The sequence below is a fragment of the Gobius niger genome, assembly GCF_951799975.1.
Source record: "Gobius niger genome assembly, chromosome: 3".
Lineage (NCBI taxonomy): Eukaryota > Metazoa > Chordata > Actinopteri > Gobiiformes > Gobiidae > Gobius > Gobius niger.
The window spans coordinates 14,675,986-14,691,699 of record NC_136854.1 but is presented as its reverse complement, the minus strand read 5'-3'; the positions used below and the strand labels follow the sequence as shown (position 1 = coordinate 14,691,699).

At 41.6% G+C, this 15,714-nt stretch overlaps 1 protein-coding gene across 10 annotated transcripts in view; it reads left to right on the top strand.

Moving 5' to 3' along the window:
* The window catches only part of sorbs2a (sorbin and SH3 domain containing 2a), a 73,482-nt gene that overhangs the window by 23,220 nt on the left and 34,548 nt on the right, over nt 1-15,714 (top strand). For 7 of the 10 annotated variants that reach the window (XM_079554146.1, XM_079554148.1, XM_079554152.1 and 4 more), the window contains exons 3-10: nt 1,734-1,786; nt 4,029-4,114; nt 5,106-5,132; nt 5,234-5,358; nt 7,737-8,156; nt 10,179-10,308; nt 11,537-11,706; nt 14,394-14,460. In XM_079554146.1, the coding sequence (XP_079410272.1) occupies nt 1,734-1,786; nt 4,029-4,114; nt 5,106-5,132; nt 5,234-5,358; nt 7,737-8,156; nt 10,179-10,308; nt 11,537-11,706; nt 14,394-14,460 (1,078 nt within the window). Of the gene's footprint in view, nt 1-1,733; nt 1,787-4,024; nt 4,115-5,105; nt 5,133-5,233; nt 5,359-7,736; nt 8,157-10,178; nt 10,309-11,536; nt 11,707-14,393; nt 14,461-15,714 lie in introns of all 10 variants that reach the window. The other 3 variants (XM_079554149.1, XM_079554153.1, XM_079554154.1) reach the window with 3 other exon arrangements.

The following is a 15,714-nucleotide window of genomic DNA, read 5'->3' as shown; positions in this document are numbered from 1 at the left end:
CATCATTGCAAAAGATAGTGAAGATGTGAATTATTGCCCAATACCTGCAAAAGCATAGTACGGTGGGTATTATGCTTTAAAGGTGCATTATGCAACTTTTTATGCAGAAAAAAAGTTGTATGTATAGTGCTCAGCGACTGTGTATGAGCGGTTAACATGGCGCCTTTACTTTCCATCCCGGTGGCCTCCAGGATCAATTGTTTTCAGGGTTTCTTGTAGGTTTTGTCCTTGCTGATCGAACTGTCTCCATGGTTACAAATACATTCTATCCAGTAACCTTAAAAAACATGAAACAAAATTGATCCTGGAGCGTCCTAGAGGCCGTCGGGATGGAAAGCAAAGCTGCTAAGCTAACCACCCATACCGCCACTGGGTCACCGAAAAGCAAAATATGCAGTGTTATGAACCTTTTTTTCCACATAAAAAGTCGCATTATGCACCTTTAATGACTAAAAATGACTAAAAGGGCGACGTGGTGACGTACGTAGGTTCACAATTTAACAACCTCATCCACCAAGAATGACAAGTTTACACATTGTATTAAATGTATGATTATATTGTCCATTTTAGAATGATTTTTTGTAACCAAATTTTCAATCAAATCATCTAAGCCAGTAGTTGTCTAGTGGTGCTTTTGTGGTACAGAGTTCTGTTCATATGAATGTTACGAACAAAAACAATATTCTTTGACAAAAGCACACGACCCACTGTGTGTGACATTGTGACCCAATTTTGTGTCCCACGAGTTGAGAACCACTAAGCAATATTTGCAACAGAGTATCATTATGCACGGGTCCTTTGGTCTGTTGCATTCAAGCTATTTTTATTTAATAAAATACCACATGTTTGGATATCAATTACTTTTGACAAAACAAGAAATTCAATCAACATGGGTTTGATCTATGAAGTTATTTGTTTAATAATCAGCCAGTTCAGAACAAATTGACACATGTCCGGACTAGCAACATTAACATTTAGATTAGATGAGAATATGCCCTGCTAAACCAATACAATCATTTGACACTTTTCTAATTGCAAACACGAAAATCACCACTTTGACTGAATTCTGTTTGATTGTGCTGCCTGAGCTTTTTCTCTGGCCTTACACCTGTTTTTGTGAGCATTTGGTCAGTCACTGAAATAACATGTAGGTGAGGAAAGCGGCGTTAACAGTGGCAGTAGTTGATATTTACATCCCCGATGATCTCTGCTCGCTGCCATTGTCGGCGTTCACTTGTCCTATCTGTCACATATACTTAGTCCCCCGATGACACACGCCGCATTCACCCACACAAACATGAAGGTCTGTATTGCATCTTTGGCTTTGAAGTCACTCCCAATTTATATCAATCATGCTCTCAAACTCTTCCTGGAAGCGACCCTTGTATAGCGAGAGATAAGCATTCAGCAATGTTCTGCGAAGTAAACACTACATTCTGTTCCAGAACTATTCCTTTTATCTCGTGTCCAAACATTAAGCCAGGTCTTTGTGCTATAAAAGCGTTAATGTTGCCATTTTGGTGTGGGTAAAAGGAGCAGTGATAGCCAGCAATGTCTGCAAGGCTTGTTTTGTATGTTTTAATGGCGTCACTTTAAAGTTTCACAACATTGTTTAAAAAGTATTGTTGTAACATTGAGCTAGTTCTACCTTTCCCTGTATTAAAAAATAACATTTGCAACTTGCTGACAGTAATTCAGTCATTAATCGTTGTCTTCTTTTGTCTGCTTTACAGAAAAGTGTGCACCCCTTCCATCTTGTCAAAAGTGCGCTTCAATATGAATACAGGTGAGTCCAAACCAACACTTTGAAGAAAACTACCAGGAATTTCTGTGTTTGTTGCTGTTCTGGACATTAAAGTCTCGCTTTGAATGAAAAGAGTGTCTCGGGGTCGAAAAACTGGAAGTCCGATTACAAATTGTATTATTTCGAAGGAAAGAAAAGCTAATTTACATTGCTGTCTTTACAGCAGACTATAGACCGGGGGTGCCCAAAGGCCTCAGGCTTCTCGTTGAAGGGGCTCTATGCTCCCGAGTGACACGTGACCAGAGGTTGGGAGTACTCAGTTTTACTCAACTACATGTACTTAAAGCAGTACTAAGTAACTCGTGCACCCTAGAGGCCATAAGCGCCACTGCAGGTGTCGTAGAATGTTGCTTATTAATTGTCCGTGAGAGTAAATACTAAACTGACAGAAAAGACAAAGAGAGAGAGGGATATTGTTCATCCAGTTTCACAATGGAGATCTTTTTTTTTCACTCAAACTTTGCTGTAAATACTGTTTAAGTGGCGCTCGTCCGCTGTTAGCTTTGCCCGTTAGCCTGTTAGCTTCTTCTTCGTGATTCCATTAGTGTGTATTGGTGACTCCGACCTGGTGGCAGGCAGCGAAGTTGCAAGGACGGTTTTCTGGCCAGAGACACCAGGGGGAGATGAAAGACCCCCCAATCATCCCATTAACACTTGTATTACCCCCAGAGGGACTACGAAAAGGATTTATTAAGGTAAACAAGTTACTTAGTACTGCTTTAAGTAACTTTGTGAAGTAACTGTACTTTTGCAAGTAGTTTTTTTCACGCAGTACTTTTTATTTCTACTTGAGTAATATTATAATGAAGTATCTGTTTCTTCTGAGTCGTGCCACTAAGAGTAAATCATTAGGTGACAAATATTTTGACGCGTAAAATACTTTATACAGGTGCTCGTCATATAATTATAATATCATGAAAAAGTGCATTCACTTCTGTTATTCAACTTAAACTGTGAAACTAATATATGATACAGACTCATTACATGCAAAGTGAGATATGTAGCCTTTATATATTCATATCATTTTGATTATTATGGCTCAGCTTGTAAAAACCCCAAATTCAAGCCTTGAGTAAACATTTCGTCTGCTCTCCTCACCTCAGCACGTGACTGTCGAGTGAATTCTCCGGAGGCCGCTGTCCTTCCTTTCTCACTATTTCCCCATTAGGGAATAGTGATGTCCTGCACAAATCAATAACAGTTAAAGAAAACATGGCTTGGTGTTAAAAACATGGTGCTCGATGTAAATACTTGGCTGAGGGAAACAGCTGTGTTCATTTATCCCAGAGCTGACATACTGTATAGTATCAAAAAACATATACATATTTGCTGAAGACATTGTTTTTTGAGAAAGCTCGTTCAAAATCTTGGTGCTATTTCAGTTTTTACTTAGTGTTAGCTTCAGGACAAAAACGTCTACCACGATGAACTCGTAATAATCCTCCAGTGGATTAATGTTCCAAATGTAAATAAAGGTGTGGGGAAGAGTTTAAACCTCTCTCAAAAGCATCCAGTTGAATGTTTGCCTGCACTGATTTACTCGATATACTCGATACACTTCAGTCTTCGGCCCTTCATGAACAAAGTCTGGACCCCCCTTGCTGTAGATGAACATGTTCGAGCCTTGTCTATTTTGAACCTGCGATGTGGGCTGCTTTCACTGTGCCACAAACCACAGTGTGTAACTCTAGCTCTGACCCGGTTTCTCTTCGGTGATGATCCATTTTTGGCCGCGGTTATTGTGACTAAAAGCATCAATAAGAATGACTGCACGCCTACCAAGCACTGTGGACACGTACTTCCACACGTTTCCAAAGCTCTGTCTGCTCGCACCTGGCACTCAGCCATACTCAAGTGTGTCTTTCAGCTGCGGAATCAATGAGGATCTCCGAGTTGCGTAATTATTATACAAATGCCAAGTGGAGTCATCCTGTTTGACGTCGACTATTCAGAATAAAAGAACTCCTGCGGGATTCGCTTTAACTAAGTGTATCAATACATATTTAGGGCTGCAGTATTTCTTCCTCAGACACTTACTAGATAAATGTTCATGTAATTGAACACATTTTGTGTCCAGAACAACACAAGCGCAATCTTTTTGCTGCACGTGTGTTCATTTATTCTTCACGGCTGGCTGCGTTCTTGTCTTTGTGTTTTGCATGTGCATGTGTTCTGCTGCTGCTGCTGTTGCCCATCACCTGCTTGGCTGTGATTTCTCAGATAGCGGTGGATATGCACACAAACGTGTGGCTTTGTCGCTCACACTCTCTCCCATGAAGAGGGTCCAGAGCTACCCCAATCTAGCCACAGGTACTAACTCTCACACACACCGCACAAATGAGGAAGATCAGAATCCAACTAATCTCAGTTAACGTGGTTTACGAGCTTTAAAGTACGGCTGCACTGTTTTCTACAAAGATCTAATTGCACTTTTCTGGGTGTTTTGAATGCAATTAGATTTGAAAGTGATGTTTACATGGTTAAGTTGCTCCTGCTGCTGTGCTCCGTGTTTGTGCTATTTGATATTGTTACCTTTAACCTTTTTAGTTCATAATTAAATCTATGGTTTGTTTGCTGTTTGTAAATCTGAAAATTCTGACAGTATGACACTTTCTCTTTAGCGTGGTAGTTTAAACGGCTGTTTTCAGCTGTTTTCAGCCCCCCACTGCTCCTGGTGTGAAGTCTGCTGAGCAGTGTCTGTTCCTACACCTTGTCAGCACCGACTTTACATCTGTCTCTCTTTGGGATTTGAGCTGTGTCAGCTTTCTATTTAGGACCAGCTCATTTTGCACATTTTACATAATGTCACATTGTTGACGTTTTAGAAAAACTTGTCTGGAAGGTCACAATAAATTGTTTACTACTGTCCAAAACGGTAAAGAAGTCAGAAATAGAAAAGTTCATAGTATTGTGGAAGCTGTTTGTGCAAGCTCTCAGTCGTACAGGAGTTTTCCATTGTAGCTAAAGCTTCAATCCGTCGTCTGTGCTGTTTTTATTTTTGTGTTAAAGAGCCATTAACAGTAATGTTTTTAGCTTTCTGCTAAAGCCTAAAGTTGCTGACAAAGCCTCTTGAGGTGAAACGACCTCATGGCCTCAACATTAAAAACAATCCAGTGCAGATCGAAACTTTCGTTTTCGAGAAATAATCATCTGTTCATTATGCGGAGGTAGTTATGATAAAGCTAAAGATGTTGCAAAATAAATACTAAAAGGCGTAAATTGAATTGAAAAAACTCTCCTGAAAGTCAAAATATTCCTCCTCACTTCTGCCCTTTTGCTGTCTTTGTGTTGTGCTTCTCAGGGAATGATTCTCACTCTTCAGATCTGGGTAAGCTCATCATTATCAACCGACATCTTTCGTCTCTAACCTGAGTGTTCATGAGAGCAGAGGTGGTAATGGTGCTTATGATAATCCTGTGAACCTCTCAGACTCATGGCGCTCCAGCAGCGTCACAGATGGCCTCAAGAACGGAGACGCCAGCAGCTCCTCTCTCGCTGCCAAAGGCTTCCGCAGTGTCAGGCCCAACCTGCAGGACAAAAAGTCGCCCTCACAGGTAATCCGCCTACCCCACTCCACACACTGACCAGATGTTCCCTTTTACGCTTAGACTTTTGCAATTCGAAGAGCTGTCGTTTCTCGAAGATCACACGCTTGAATTTTGTTTTGTGTTTATTTGCATAGAAAAATGTGTTTTGTAAATGTTCAACAACCAAATGTTTTGTGTACCTTCCACACCAAACCATTGTTGGTGAGAGAGTTCATCTAAAGGGCAACGGTTCGAATCTCGACTTTGACTGGTGCTTTTTTTTCTTGGGCAAGGCAGTTCACCCCTTTTGTATTCAAAGACATGTAGTACTGTCCCTGTGAGCTCCGATCGGGGTGATTGACAAGCGGCTCTCTCGAGGTCGAAGAAAAATAACTAATAAAAATCACTGAAAAACATTGCCATCAACAAGCAAACCTCTAAACTCTTTTAGTTACAGGGGATTGAAGGTATGAAGTAATTGTCATGGTCATAGTATTCCTCATATTTCATGAACCCATGGATCCAACGATATACAGCAATACTGATGCCTTGGTATTATTACTAGTTATCTTAGCTGCCCTCTAGCTTTATCAGGCTTTTGGTTAGATTGGATACACGCAAATAAAAAATAATAGATTTTACATTTCTTTTGTGCTTCATACACTGTTTCATCTCTTTTTCATTCATTTAGTGCGAGATCAGTTATATTTTGTGAAGTGGACAACTGTCACTGTACAACTAAAGCTGGGCACACACCAGAGGAGTTTTTGTCAGATTTCGAGCCCACTAAGCCCAACATCGAGGAGGTGTCGGGTCGTAGCCTTGAAAACTTCCCTCGTCATATCAGATTTGTTTAGTCAGTGGGTTCAAACAAGAGTGAGAAAACGTGCCTCAGATCTGTGTACTTTGTATCACGTTTTGCAATCAGAAAAAAGGTTTTAGAATCCTCTGGTGTGTTCCCAGCCTTAGTCGCTGTTATCTGCGTATATTGTATTGTGTTTTTATCACCAAAATGTACCTCTTTTTCTCCTTGTTTGACCGTCTTTAACGCTATCTCTCATTAACCGATAAGGACACCGAACGCACGCCCTCCCCGCCTCTCCGGAGAGACAGCTTTCATTTCTCACTCCCTGGCACTAATCCACCGTCTTACAGCTCCCTGGCGGCCCTTGCCAATGACTTGAGCCCTGGAATGCTACAGTTTACACAGAGCGAGAATGCCGTTGTCAAAGAGACCTACACTATAAAAAGCACGTCTTCCTATGCCTACTCCGAGCTCACCGAGCAGTCCCCCATCCGAGTAACACAGCAGTCCACCCCGGAGGACGATCTAAACACGTCTAACACCCTGCAGCGTAAAGTGTCCACTCTCCGACTAACCCCACTCCCCACCGCGGACCCGCCCACTCACCTCAATTCTTACCGCAGCGCTGATTCTAAAACGACTGCTCAGGCAACAGCACCAACAGACCCGACCCTTTCTAAGCCCTCACCTCAGGCCGCCTCAGTGTCCGTAAACTTGGCCGCAGAAAACTCACCTCAGGCAGAGCAGAAGCAGCAGCAGCAGAAGCCTCCATCTCCTCAGACTGCTGGAAACCTGGAGGTCTCACGTCCATCTCCAAAACCCACAGCCACCGCCCAGTCAGAGAGGCCCCCTCCGGCCGTGCCTCCAAGACCTTCGCCCGCTCACATCTTGGTACAAAGTCACAGCTGATGCCAAAAAATGCCAAAAACGTGTTCAGGTGGCTTGCGATCCACCCTCGCAGGGTTTAAAGTCACGCTGCAGAACGTTCCAGATCTGAAAAATAAATAAACTCGTCAGCAACACCAAATATAGTTCACCCCATGGAGTGATCAAAAGATAGAATCAGAAAGACGGACTTAAAGGATTAAAGGAGGAGCGAAAAGGAAATTAAGACTCTTTTCCTTGGGTGAAATGTTGTGCAGCGTGGCTTTGAGCTCTCTTCTTTTCCTAACATTCAGCGTGTTACACTTTCTGAAACATTATGCCCCTTGACACAACTCAATTGAGAAAGCGCACTGCCTTAAATGTGCATTGATGTGTAAACATTGGTATCACACATGGAAAGATAAAAAGTGGTTTTGTGATGCGGAGAATGGAAGCGGCCGTGTGTATGGGATGATGCTGTGTGAACTTGTCGCAGTCCAGGAAACCGAACTAACATGTGTGAACTCATCTCTGTAATAAATCAAGTTTCCTTTAGCTGTGGATGAACTAACCAGTCCTCTTCAGTTCACAGAATGGTTGACATATATGAAGATATTGCTGCAGAATTTGGTTTAACAGAAATCCACCGTCTGTTGGCAAGAGGTTGTTTGTGCCAACATGACTAACGCGTGATGTCACTCTCCTCCTTTCCTTCCTGTCCCGACCGTACCACCAGGGTCCTCCCTCTCCAGACCCCAGTGCACGCCACTCCCCCTACCGCTTCCACAGCTCCGACTCCCTGGATTACCTGTCCGGCATCTTGCCCAAGGCGCTGTCTCCCGCCCCGTACGTGCGCAGTGGGGCCGCCAGCACGGCGGGCACCGCGAGCGGGCCGAGCCTCAGCGCCGCGGGCAGCACCAGCATCAGCGGCTGCGCGTCTCCCTCCACCTCACCAGTGACGGTGTCGGCGCTCAGCCACTACTCCACCTCCACCGCGGGTCTGCTGGACGAGCTGCAGATCTGTAGCCTGGACTCCCCCGAGGCCTCCCCCACTCCATCGCCCACCCTGAGCCACGCCTCCGCCTACGCCTCCACCGCTGGGCTCGACGACGCGCTAACCACCGCCTCCACCGCTGCCGCCACCGCTCTCACTAATGTAATTGTAACACACAATCCAGCGCCCCACCCTCTGCACTTTGAGCCAGAACAAGTGTTCATTAACTCCAAAGAAACTGCCATTTCACTAACCATCTAACTTTCCTGTGTGATACCAGAAATAATACCCGCCTCTGTAGCAGTGCAGATGAGTGATACAAGCGCCACATCTGGCAAGAAAGCGTTCTGGGGCCTCCTCTTTCACAAATGTCTGTCGCCCCCAAAAATAATCATGTGGGCTGGGACAAAATATCGGATCAGATCGCAATACTTTGTGCTGCAATACCAAGTATCGAGTGTATCAATAAATGTCAAATGGCATATTATACATTTTAAGGTATACTGTGGTCCCTCGATATAATGCGGTTCACCTTTCGCGGCCTCGCTGTGATTTATTTTTAGTACAATTTTACATGTTTTTTTTACAGCGTATGAACGCATACGCGCATTGTGTTCTGCGTCCTGATTGGCTAGTCAGAGAGGGAGCCTCCTCTCACTGCAGAGAGGATCTTTGTTTGTCCCGTCAACACATCAGCGCACACACCGCAGAGTCACAGGCCGGGCATGACTCTGCGTTTACTTTCTCTGCTCTTTTCCACGAGTGTAAACCCCGCTAGCATGTGGCGCTCGCCTGAGCTAAACACTCGCCTTCTGAAGCTGAAGCTGCTACGATGAAACTTTGGTCGTAGCTACGATTGTCTCTTTGTTTGAACAACCGCACAGTGGAGACAAGAGCAGCTCACGATGTTTCCATCCCCACGTCATATATATAATAGTTATAAAAATAAAGCTGACTACTTCGCGGATTTTGTTTATTGCGGGTTATTTTTAGAACGTAACCCCCGCGATAAACGAGGGACCACTATAAACATATCAGGATTACTTATTGTATCGCAATACGTGTCGGATCGGCCTCTGAGTATCGTGATATATATCGGATCGTGACAAAACTGGATCGTCCCAGCACTAGTGGCAAATATCAAATGTAGTTTTTTTTCTTGAAATTAAATATGTCATACTCTTTCAAATGAAGGAAAGTTGAAGGAAAGAACTGTAAAGTACCAAAAAGGACCGGACGAAAGAGTAGACAAATAACTCGTAATGGGCTGAGGTCAACTTGAACTAAAATGAATGGTTGAAATATGGAAACAAAATTTTCATTATCTGACACCCAACGTATTCAACGTATTCACAGTTTATGTATCTTTGGAAAACCTCCCAGAAACTGGCACCCACCGTTTATTTTTTTGGCGGCCAACAGGCTATTCTGAAACACAAGGTCCCAGTCAACATTTATGCCACATTTTGTGCTTGTACTGTATGTGTGAACCATTTTGCCCCCAAAAACTGGGCTTAAGCTGCTCCACTGCTAGTGTTCCTGTTTCGTGTCAATGTTGCACTGCTTATCGTTGTTAGATCCTTGTAAAGCGCTTTCCATGTTTAAAATCTATCAATAAAGTTCTGCTTCAAGCCAGTTCAAATAAAAAACTGTCTGTCCACTATTGGCTACATTTCTTGAATGTTGATTTTATGCTTTAGTGAACAAAAAGTAATTTTATGCTTCTTTCAGTGAGCATAAAATTCTTTACTCATTGCATAGAATATGAAAGGGTGCAAGAGTTGTTATTATCTGTAGCTAAATATTGAACTGACTTTTCAGAACTTATAATTCTATATCTGATTTTTGTTTTGTTTTTTTCTTTTAAGTTCCTTTTGGACAAAATCACTTGATTTTCCAAATAACAACAATGCAAAAAAACAAAATGCTTATGTTCAATGTGTACTGTCCTTTCCGTCCCTCACTAACTTCCATAAGAGATGTGTATTCCTACATCTCCTGTAGTCCTGTCCACCCTGGTTCTTCAGGCCTTAATTGTGTCGATTTGACGAGCAGCCTTGTTGGACTAACCACTACCTGTTAGATTCAAACACATGTCCTCTGCGTCATGGCGTAGAGCTGTACGTGAGCGTGCCCTCCTGCACTGGTTGAACTGATGGAGTGTTGCCTGTGGATCACTTGCAGGGCCAAGTCCTGTCCCATGCCATGAATGGAAGCACCGGTCCTCCCCCGCAGAGACCACTCTCTCCCCCGTCGTACCCCCCTCCGCCCACATCCCTGCACAAAGGCCTGCACCGACAGAGCAGGAGCGCAGGTCAGTCACTCCTCGTAATCCCACTGTTGTGTGGAAAAATCAGGGTTCACCGTTTCACGAATCAGTCAAGCATTCATTCATTTCAGTTTTGTTTAAAATGTTTTCTGAAAATGCTAAAATCATAATTATTTTTGTACCAAAGCAGAAGTATGCCCTGGTGTAGGGCTGGGCAATACTGACATGAATATCTCAATATTTTTGGGGGGACCATCCGAAAACTGGAAAATGTGCTGAAAACATTAATTTTTTTCCCTATTTATATTTTTTTTTACAATTGTTTCCACTTTCTTCCCAATTTCCCACATTCTTTTTTTTTTTAAAACAGCAATTTTGATATTATCTTGTAAATTTCACTAAGGTGAAAAAAATTGTAACGCAAACGTCTGGAACATACAGGTTTAATTTAAAGTTATATGAGGATTTTTAAGCTTTTATTAAATCTAATAATTACTGTGTTTTAATAATAATGCAGTTTGTTGAATCCTGTTATTATTGTCTTTTTTACTCTAAAAATACCAGTGTTCATTTTGACAACATATTTAATTTAGTTAAAAAAAATGTTGTTTTTTAAAATATCTTCAATTTTAGTCTAGGTTTAGTCGACAAAATTTAACACAAATTTAGTCGACTTTGCATTTATAATATTTATTATAATCATATTTATCAAGGTTCTCTGCTTCATGGAGCTGCTCCACATGAACAGAGCTCAGAGCTGTTCCTTTGGCAGAGAATTTACATGATATGAGGCTCTTTCAGACGGTCAACAGAAGTTTGGATGATTTTAGTCTCTCCTTTTCATTTTTATTTAGTCTTATTTTAGTCGACTAAAATATCTGGACATTTTAGTCATAGTTTTAGTCTCATGATAAACTTTTAATTTAGTTTTAGTCCAATTTTTGTCATCAAAAAATCACTTCGACTAAAATTACGGCTAAATATTTTAGTCGACAAAATTAACACTGAATAATACATTTTGGCTCCTAAATAGAATAACGCAGCCTTTTGGTTGTTGTGAACAGGCCCTTTATTACTTTATATGTGCATAATATACCAATGCAGTGATGTACAGTTTTTCCCCTAACGCGCATCATAATAAGTCGCAAAACGATGTATTGTTTTAAGCATAACTTTAACATGGAGTCTGAAAGAACCATGTATAATAGTTATAACTTTAACAAAGACACTGCCTAACTGGTCTAATGAATTGACTCTGGATGATGTTTTCCAGAGGGGAGTGAATCCGCTTCCAGAGAGTCCATACTGAGCGGCCACACGACCATCACTGTGCCCATCGCCCACTTCTCCGAAGAAGAGAAAAAAGTGTCTGTCATTAAAGCCCCGCATTACGAAGGCATCGGACCTGTGGACGAAACTGGCATTCCCATTGCCATCCGCACGGTAAGGTCACAAACGCTTTTAACTCTGAACTCTGAATCATAGATCGGGAAAGACAAGAGAAGGCAGTTTGAACTCCATATTTTAAGTAAACGCCTTTTGATTTTGGTTTAGTCATTATTTGTTATTGGCCTTACTTTGGATGGGAGTTACCGTTAGTTCTTTTGTTTGTGCAGTATGTTTGAGATGTTGATTGACACATAAACATGAATGCATTTGGTAAATGAAGTTTACAGCAGTAATAACATGATAATAGACCAGAAACAGCATCAAAAAGTGTAATAACATGATAATTACATGGAAACACACACAATTACATGGAAATCAATAAAGTTAAACCAGTATAAAGACTATAAATGAGCACACAAACACATTTTCTTTCTTCCTTTTCCTTGTTTTCCCGACTAGCCATGACATTTCCATTCTATTAGTATATTGTAACTGTGCTGCAAAGTACGCAAGTAAGTAAGTTTGCCATTCATACAGGGTATTAAGTATGACACGTGGCATAAACTTGTGTGCAGGCAATACATGTTTGTATTCATTGAACAAAAAAGCTAATCAAATAGAATTGAAAAAAAAATCCCAGTTTTGCCCCAAGCCGTAGCAAAGACCACTTTAATTAGTCTTACATTTTGACTACAAGAGCGAGAGAAAGCTTCTGAAGATAGTAAGAAAATGTCCTCAACTCAATCAACACAGTCCAATTGACAATTTTTGGAAAATCTTTGCTACGATGGATAATCCACGGATTCCCGAGTGCCTAAACACAAACATACTGAAAGGATTAGAAGTCACTGGCTCTTCTAAACCAGCGGGGAAATAGATGCAGACAAACATTTTTGTGGCCCTTGTTTGGTAACCCAGGAAAGTGGAGCAGTAATTGGCCTTTTCTGATGGCCCGGCCAAAGCTACACACAAACTTCCTCCGCCCTCGCTCTGAAACTGTTTAGCGCTACACAAATACAGAGAGGATTAAGTCTCAGCCATTTGATCTGTCCTTTTGAAGTGGCTGTTAAATCTATACTTTGTTCACAGCGGCGGCGCATACCGGCGTTTCTACACATTTTCTCAAGCGGAACGGAGTCATTGTGTTACAAGCTGTTCAGCACCACTCTGCTCATGGAGGAAATACCCAAACAGAGCGGGCTGATTGACAAAACCACGTGTTTGTCGTGAAAAGTGCATATTGAATTTTGTACAACTAAAAACTCATTTTAGATTTTACATACAATTAAAAAGACTATAAAAAAGTTTAAAGAACACATAAGAATCAACTTACATTGCCACTGAAATATGGCTTCACAAAGAGACCAGATCCAGCTTATTTGCTTCAGATACCGATACTGGGGGTTTGAGTATCTGCCGATATCCGATATTAAGCGAAAACAAGAGATTTTCTTAAACCTGAGTGAAAGAGTGAATGGTCCTCTTATCACCAAAGTGAGATCAATAAAGTGATCTGATCATTACAACTTGTGCATTACAAATATCAGCTATTTTGTTGTCGCTAGCTTTAGCATGATCCCACTAGCTTTAGCATGATCGCGGTAACTTTAGCAGGCTGTTGCTAGCCGCGGCATTTTGCGCAGCGATCAAAAATACATTTCCGGAAGTTAAAACTAACTCTGCGATTGAATTCTCCAGGTTCTGAGCTTCAGAATGATCATGATGACTTATATTACGTTGGTGAATAGTTGTGTTTTTGAAGCGGTGAGCCAAAAGTGACATTGGCTCTGTATCGGATATTTGTAGCTGATACCTGATATATTTTTTCCAGTATCGACTCTGATGTCCGATATCAGTATCGGATCGGTGCATCCCTATTCACAATACATCGCCAAATAACCGTAAGGTCGTAAGATTAGTTTACTAGCATTTAGCAAGAAGCCAATAGGGCACTGCAAATATCAGGGTCGTCCATATCACGTCTGCTACTTTTTTTGTTATCTCGGCCTAAAATAAAATGCCTGATAACTGAAAAGATTGGCAAAGATTAGTTTCTTTATGCCCTGATTTTCCAAATGTAGTTCTAGTTCTCGACCTAGTTTTCATATGAAATAGTTTTCCATCTAGGGCTGGACGATATGGCAACAAAATGTATATGTTTCTCATATTGATGGAACTCGATTGCCGGAAATGTCCGAATCAGAATCATTTATTAATGGCCAAACAACAGAGTTGGAGGAATTTGTTTTCAGTACAGCACATTATGCTCACATGTGTCAATCACATACATACAGATAAATGCAACATTACAGACAACAGATATAGGTACAGTTACTATAGGCATTTGTTTAGTGTCAGTATGGCAGTAGTTAAGTCTGTCTGAGTTGGCTTTCAAAGACCTGTAGCGCCTCCCAGTGGGCATGAGTGTGAACAGGTGGTGAGCAGGGTGTGTGTGGTCTGAGGTGATTATCAGCGCTCGCTGTGTGACATGTCTTTGATACACAGTCAATGGATGGGAGTGTGCGGTCAGTGCTTTTGGATGATTTGTGTGTATCGGGAATTTTCCACCCCTGCAACCCTAATGTGCAGCCCCGGAATTCAAGTTAATCAACGCAAGAGACACAGCCCTCAAATCATCTGTTGACACTTGTAGAATCTGCCTGTTAAGTAAAGATGATGACGGCTGAGGTTTATCTTTCATAATCAATCTTCTTAATTTTTAAAAATGTTGTTTTTTGCAGACGGTGGACAGGCCGAAAGAATGGTACAAAACGATGTTCAAACAGATCCATAAAGTTCACAAAGCAGGTAAGCTCGGCCACAGTCTCTTCTCTCACAAATCTGTCTTCTGTTTTGTTTTGTTTTTTCCCTTTTTTTTCCCTGTGAGTTGATTCCGCTTGATGCGTCAGTGTGTCGTTTTCTTTGTGCGGCTGTGCATGGCGCTCCTTGTTAAACCGAAAGACCCAGCGGACCTCGGAGCCAAAACTCATTAGATGGAGTGAAGAGAGCAAGATAGAGGCAGGGAATTGGAAGAAACCTCTAATAGGCACAAAGCTGTCCTGGGAAATAGGCAGCAATTTTGTGGGCTCGACAGAATCACACAGTCGGTACAAGAGACTGCTTGTTCGAAACGGTCCAGGCGTCTTTCCGCTCTGATCATTCTCATGACAGATTTTTACAGCTTTCCCAGTCACATTGATGTTTAGATACTGTGCAGTTTAGGTGAGGTGAGGAAAAGAGGGTAAATGCGGATGGAAATAGTCCTTGAGCTAAATCTGGCCATATTTATAGCAGTTGTGTGTTCATTATTATGCACTGCCCCATTTGAATACATTAGCAAATGGAATGAAACGGAAACCCTTAACATTCTGTACTGTGAATGTCAAATAACAACAACCACTCATTTGCATAGAAATCAAAAGGAGAAATGCCAATTGATGGTAATGTTTGCAGAGATTTAGTAAGCCGGCTACTACAGGAAACCTTCAGACTTATGTTGCCTATAAAGAGGCATCAAGACAACTTTTTTGCAAACGATACCGATACTGGGGGTTATCAGGCAATATCTGAAAATAACCGATATCGAGAGACTTGCTTAAAAATGGCTTGCTGTGAATGGTTCTCTTTTCTCAATTGTGAGATCAATAAAGTCTTAATCTTTTCTTGCAAATGAGGCCTTACATTAAGTGATCTGATAATTATAACCTTTACATGACAAATAGCCTGTGTGATAACAGTTATTCTTTAACAGCATTTCATAAACTAAAATACAAACACTCCACTTCAGCAGTGTCCAATATGGTTTCATTACTTTAGGTAAAACAGTCATAGTTTCTGTCCCAGCTTGTTGCTAGCATTAGCATGCTCGTGCTAGCTGCAGCATTTTGCCCTGCGATCAAAAGTACACTGGGTTTAAAACTAACCCAGGGATTGAAACCACCACTTTTCAATAGACATTTGCTCCACCCTTCATTCGTAGAAACAGGGTTGTATACAGTAGCTGCTATGCTGTTGCCGTAATGGAATGCTATCTACATTTGTGCATACGTTATTGTACCTGTA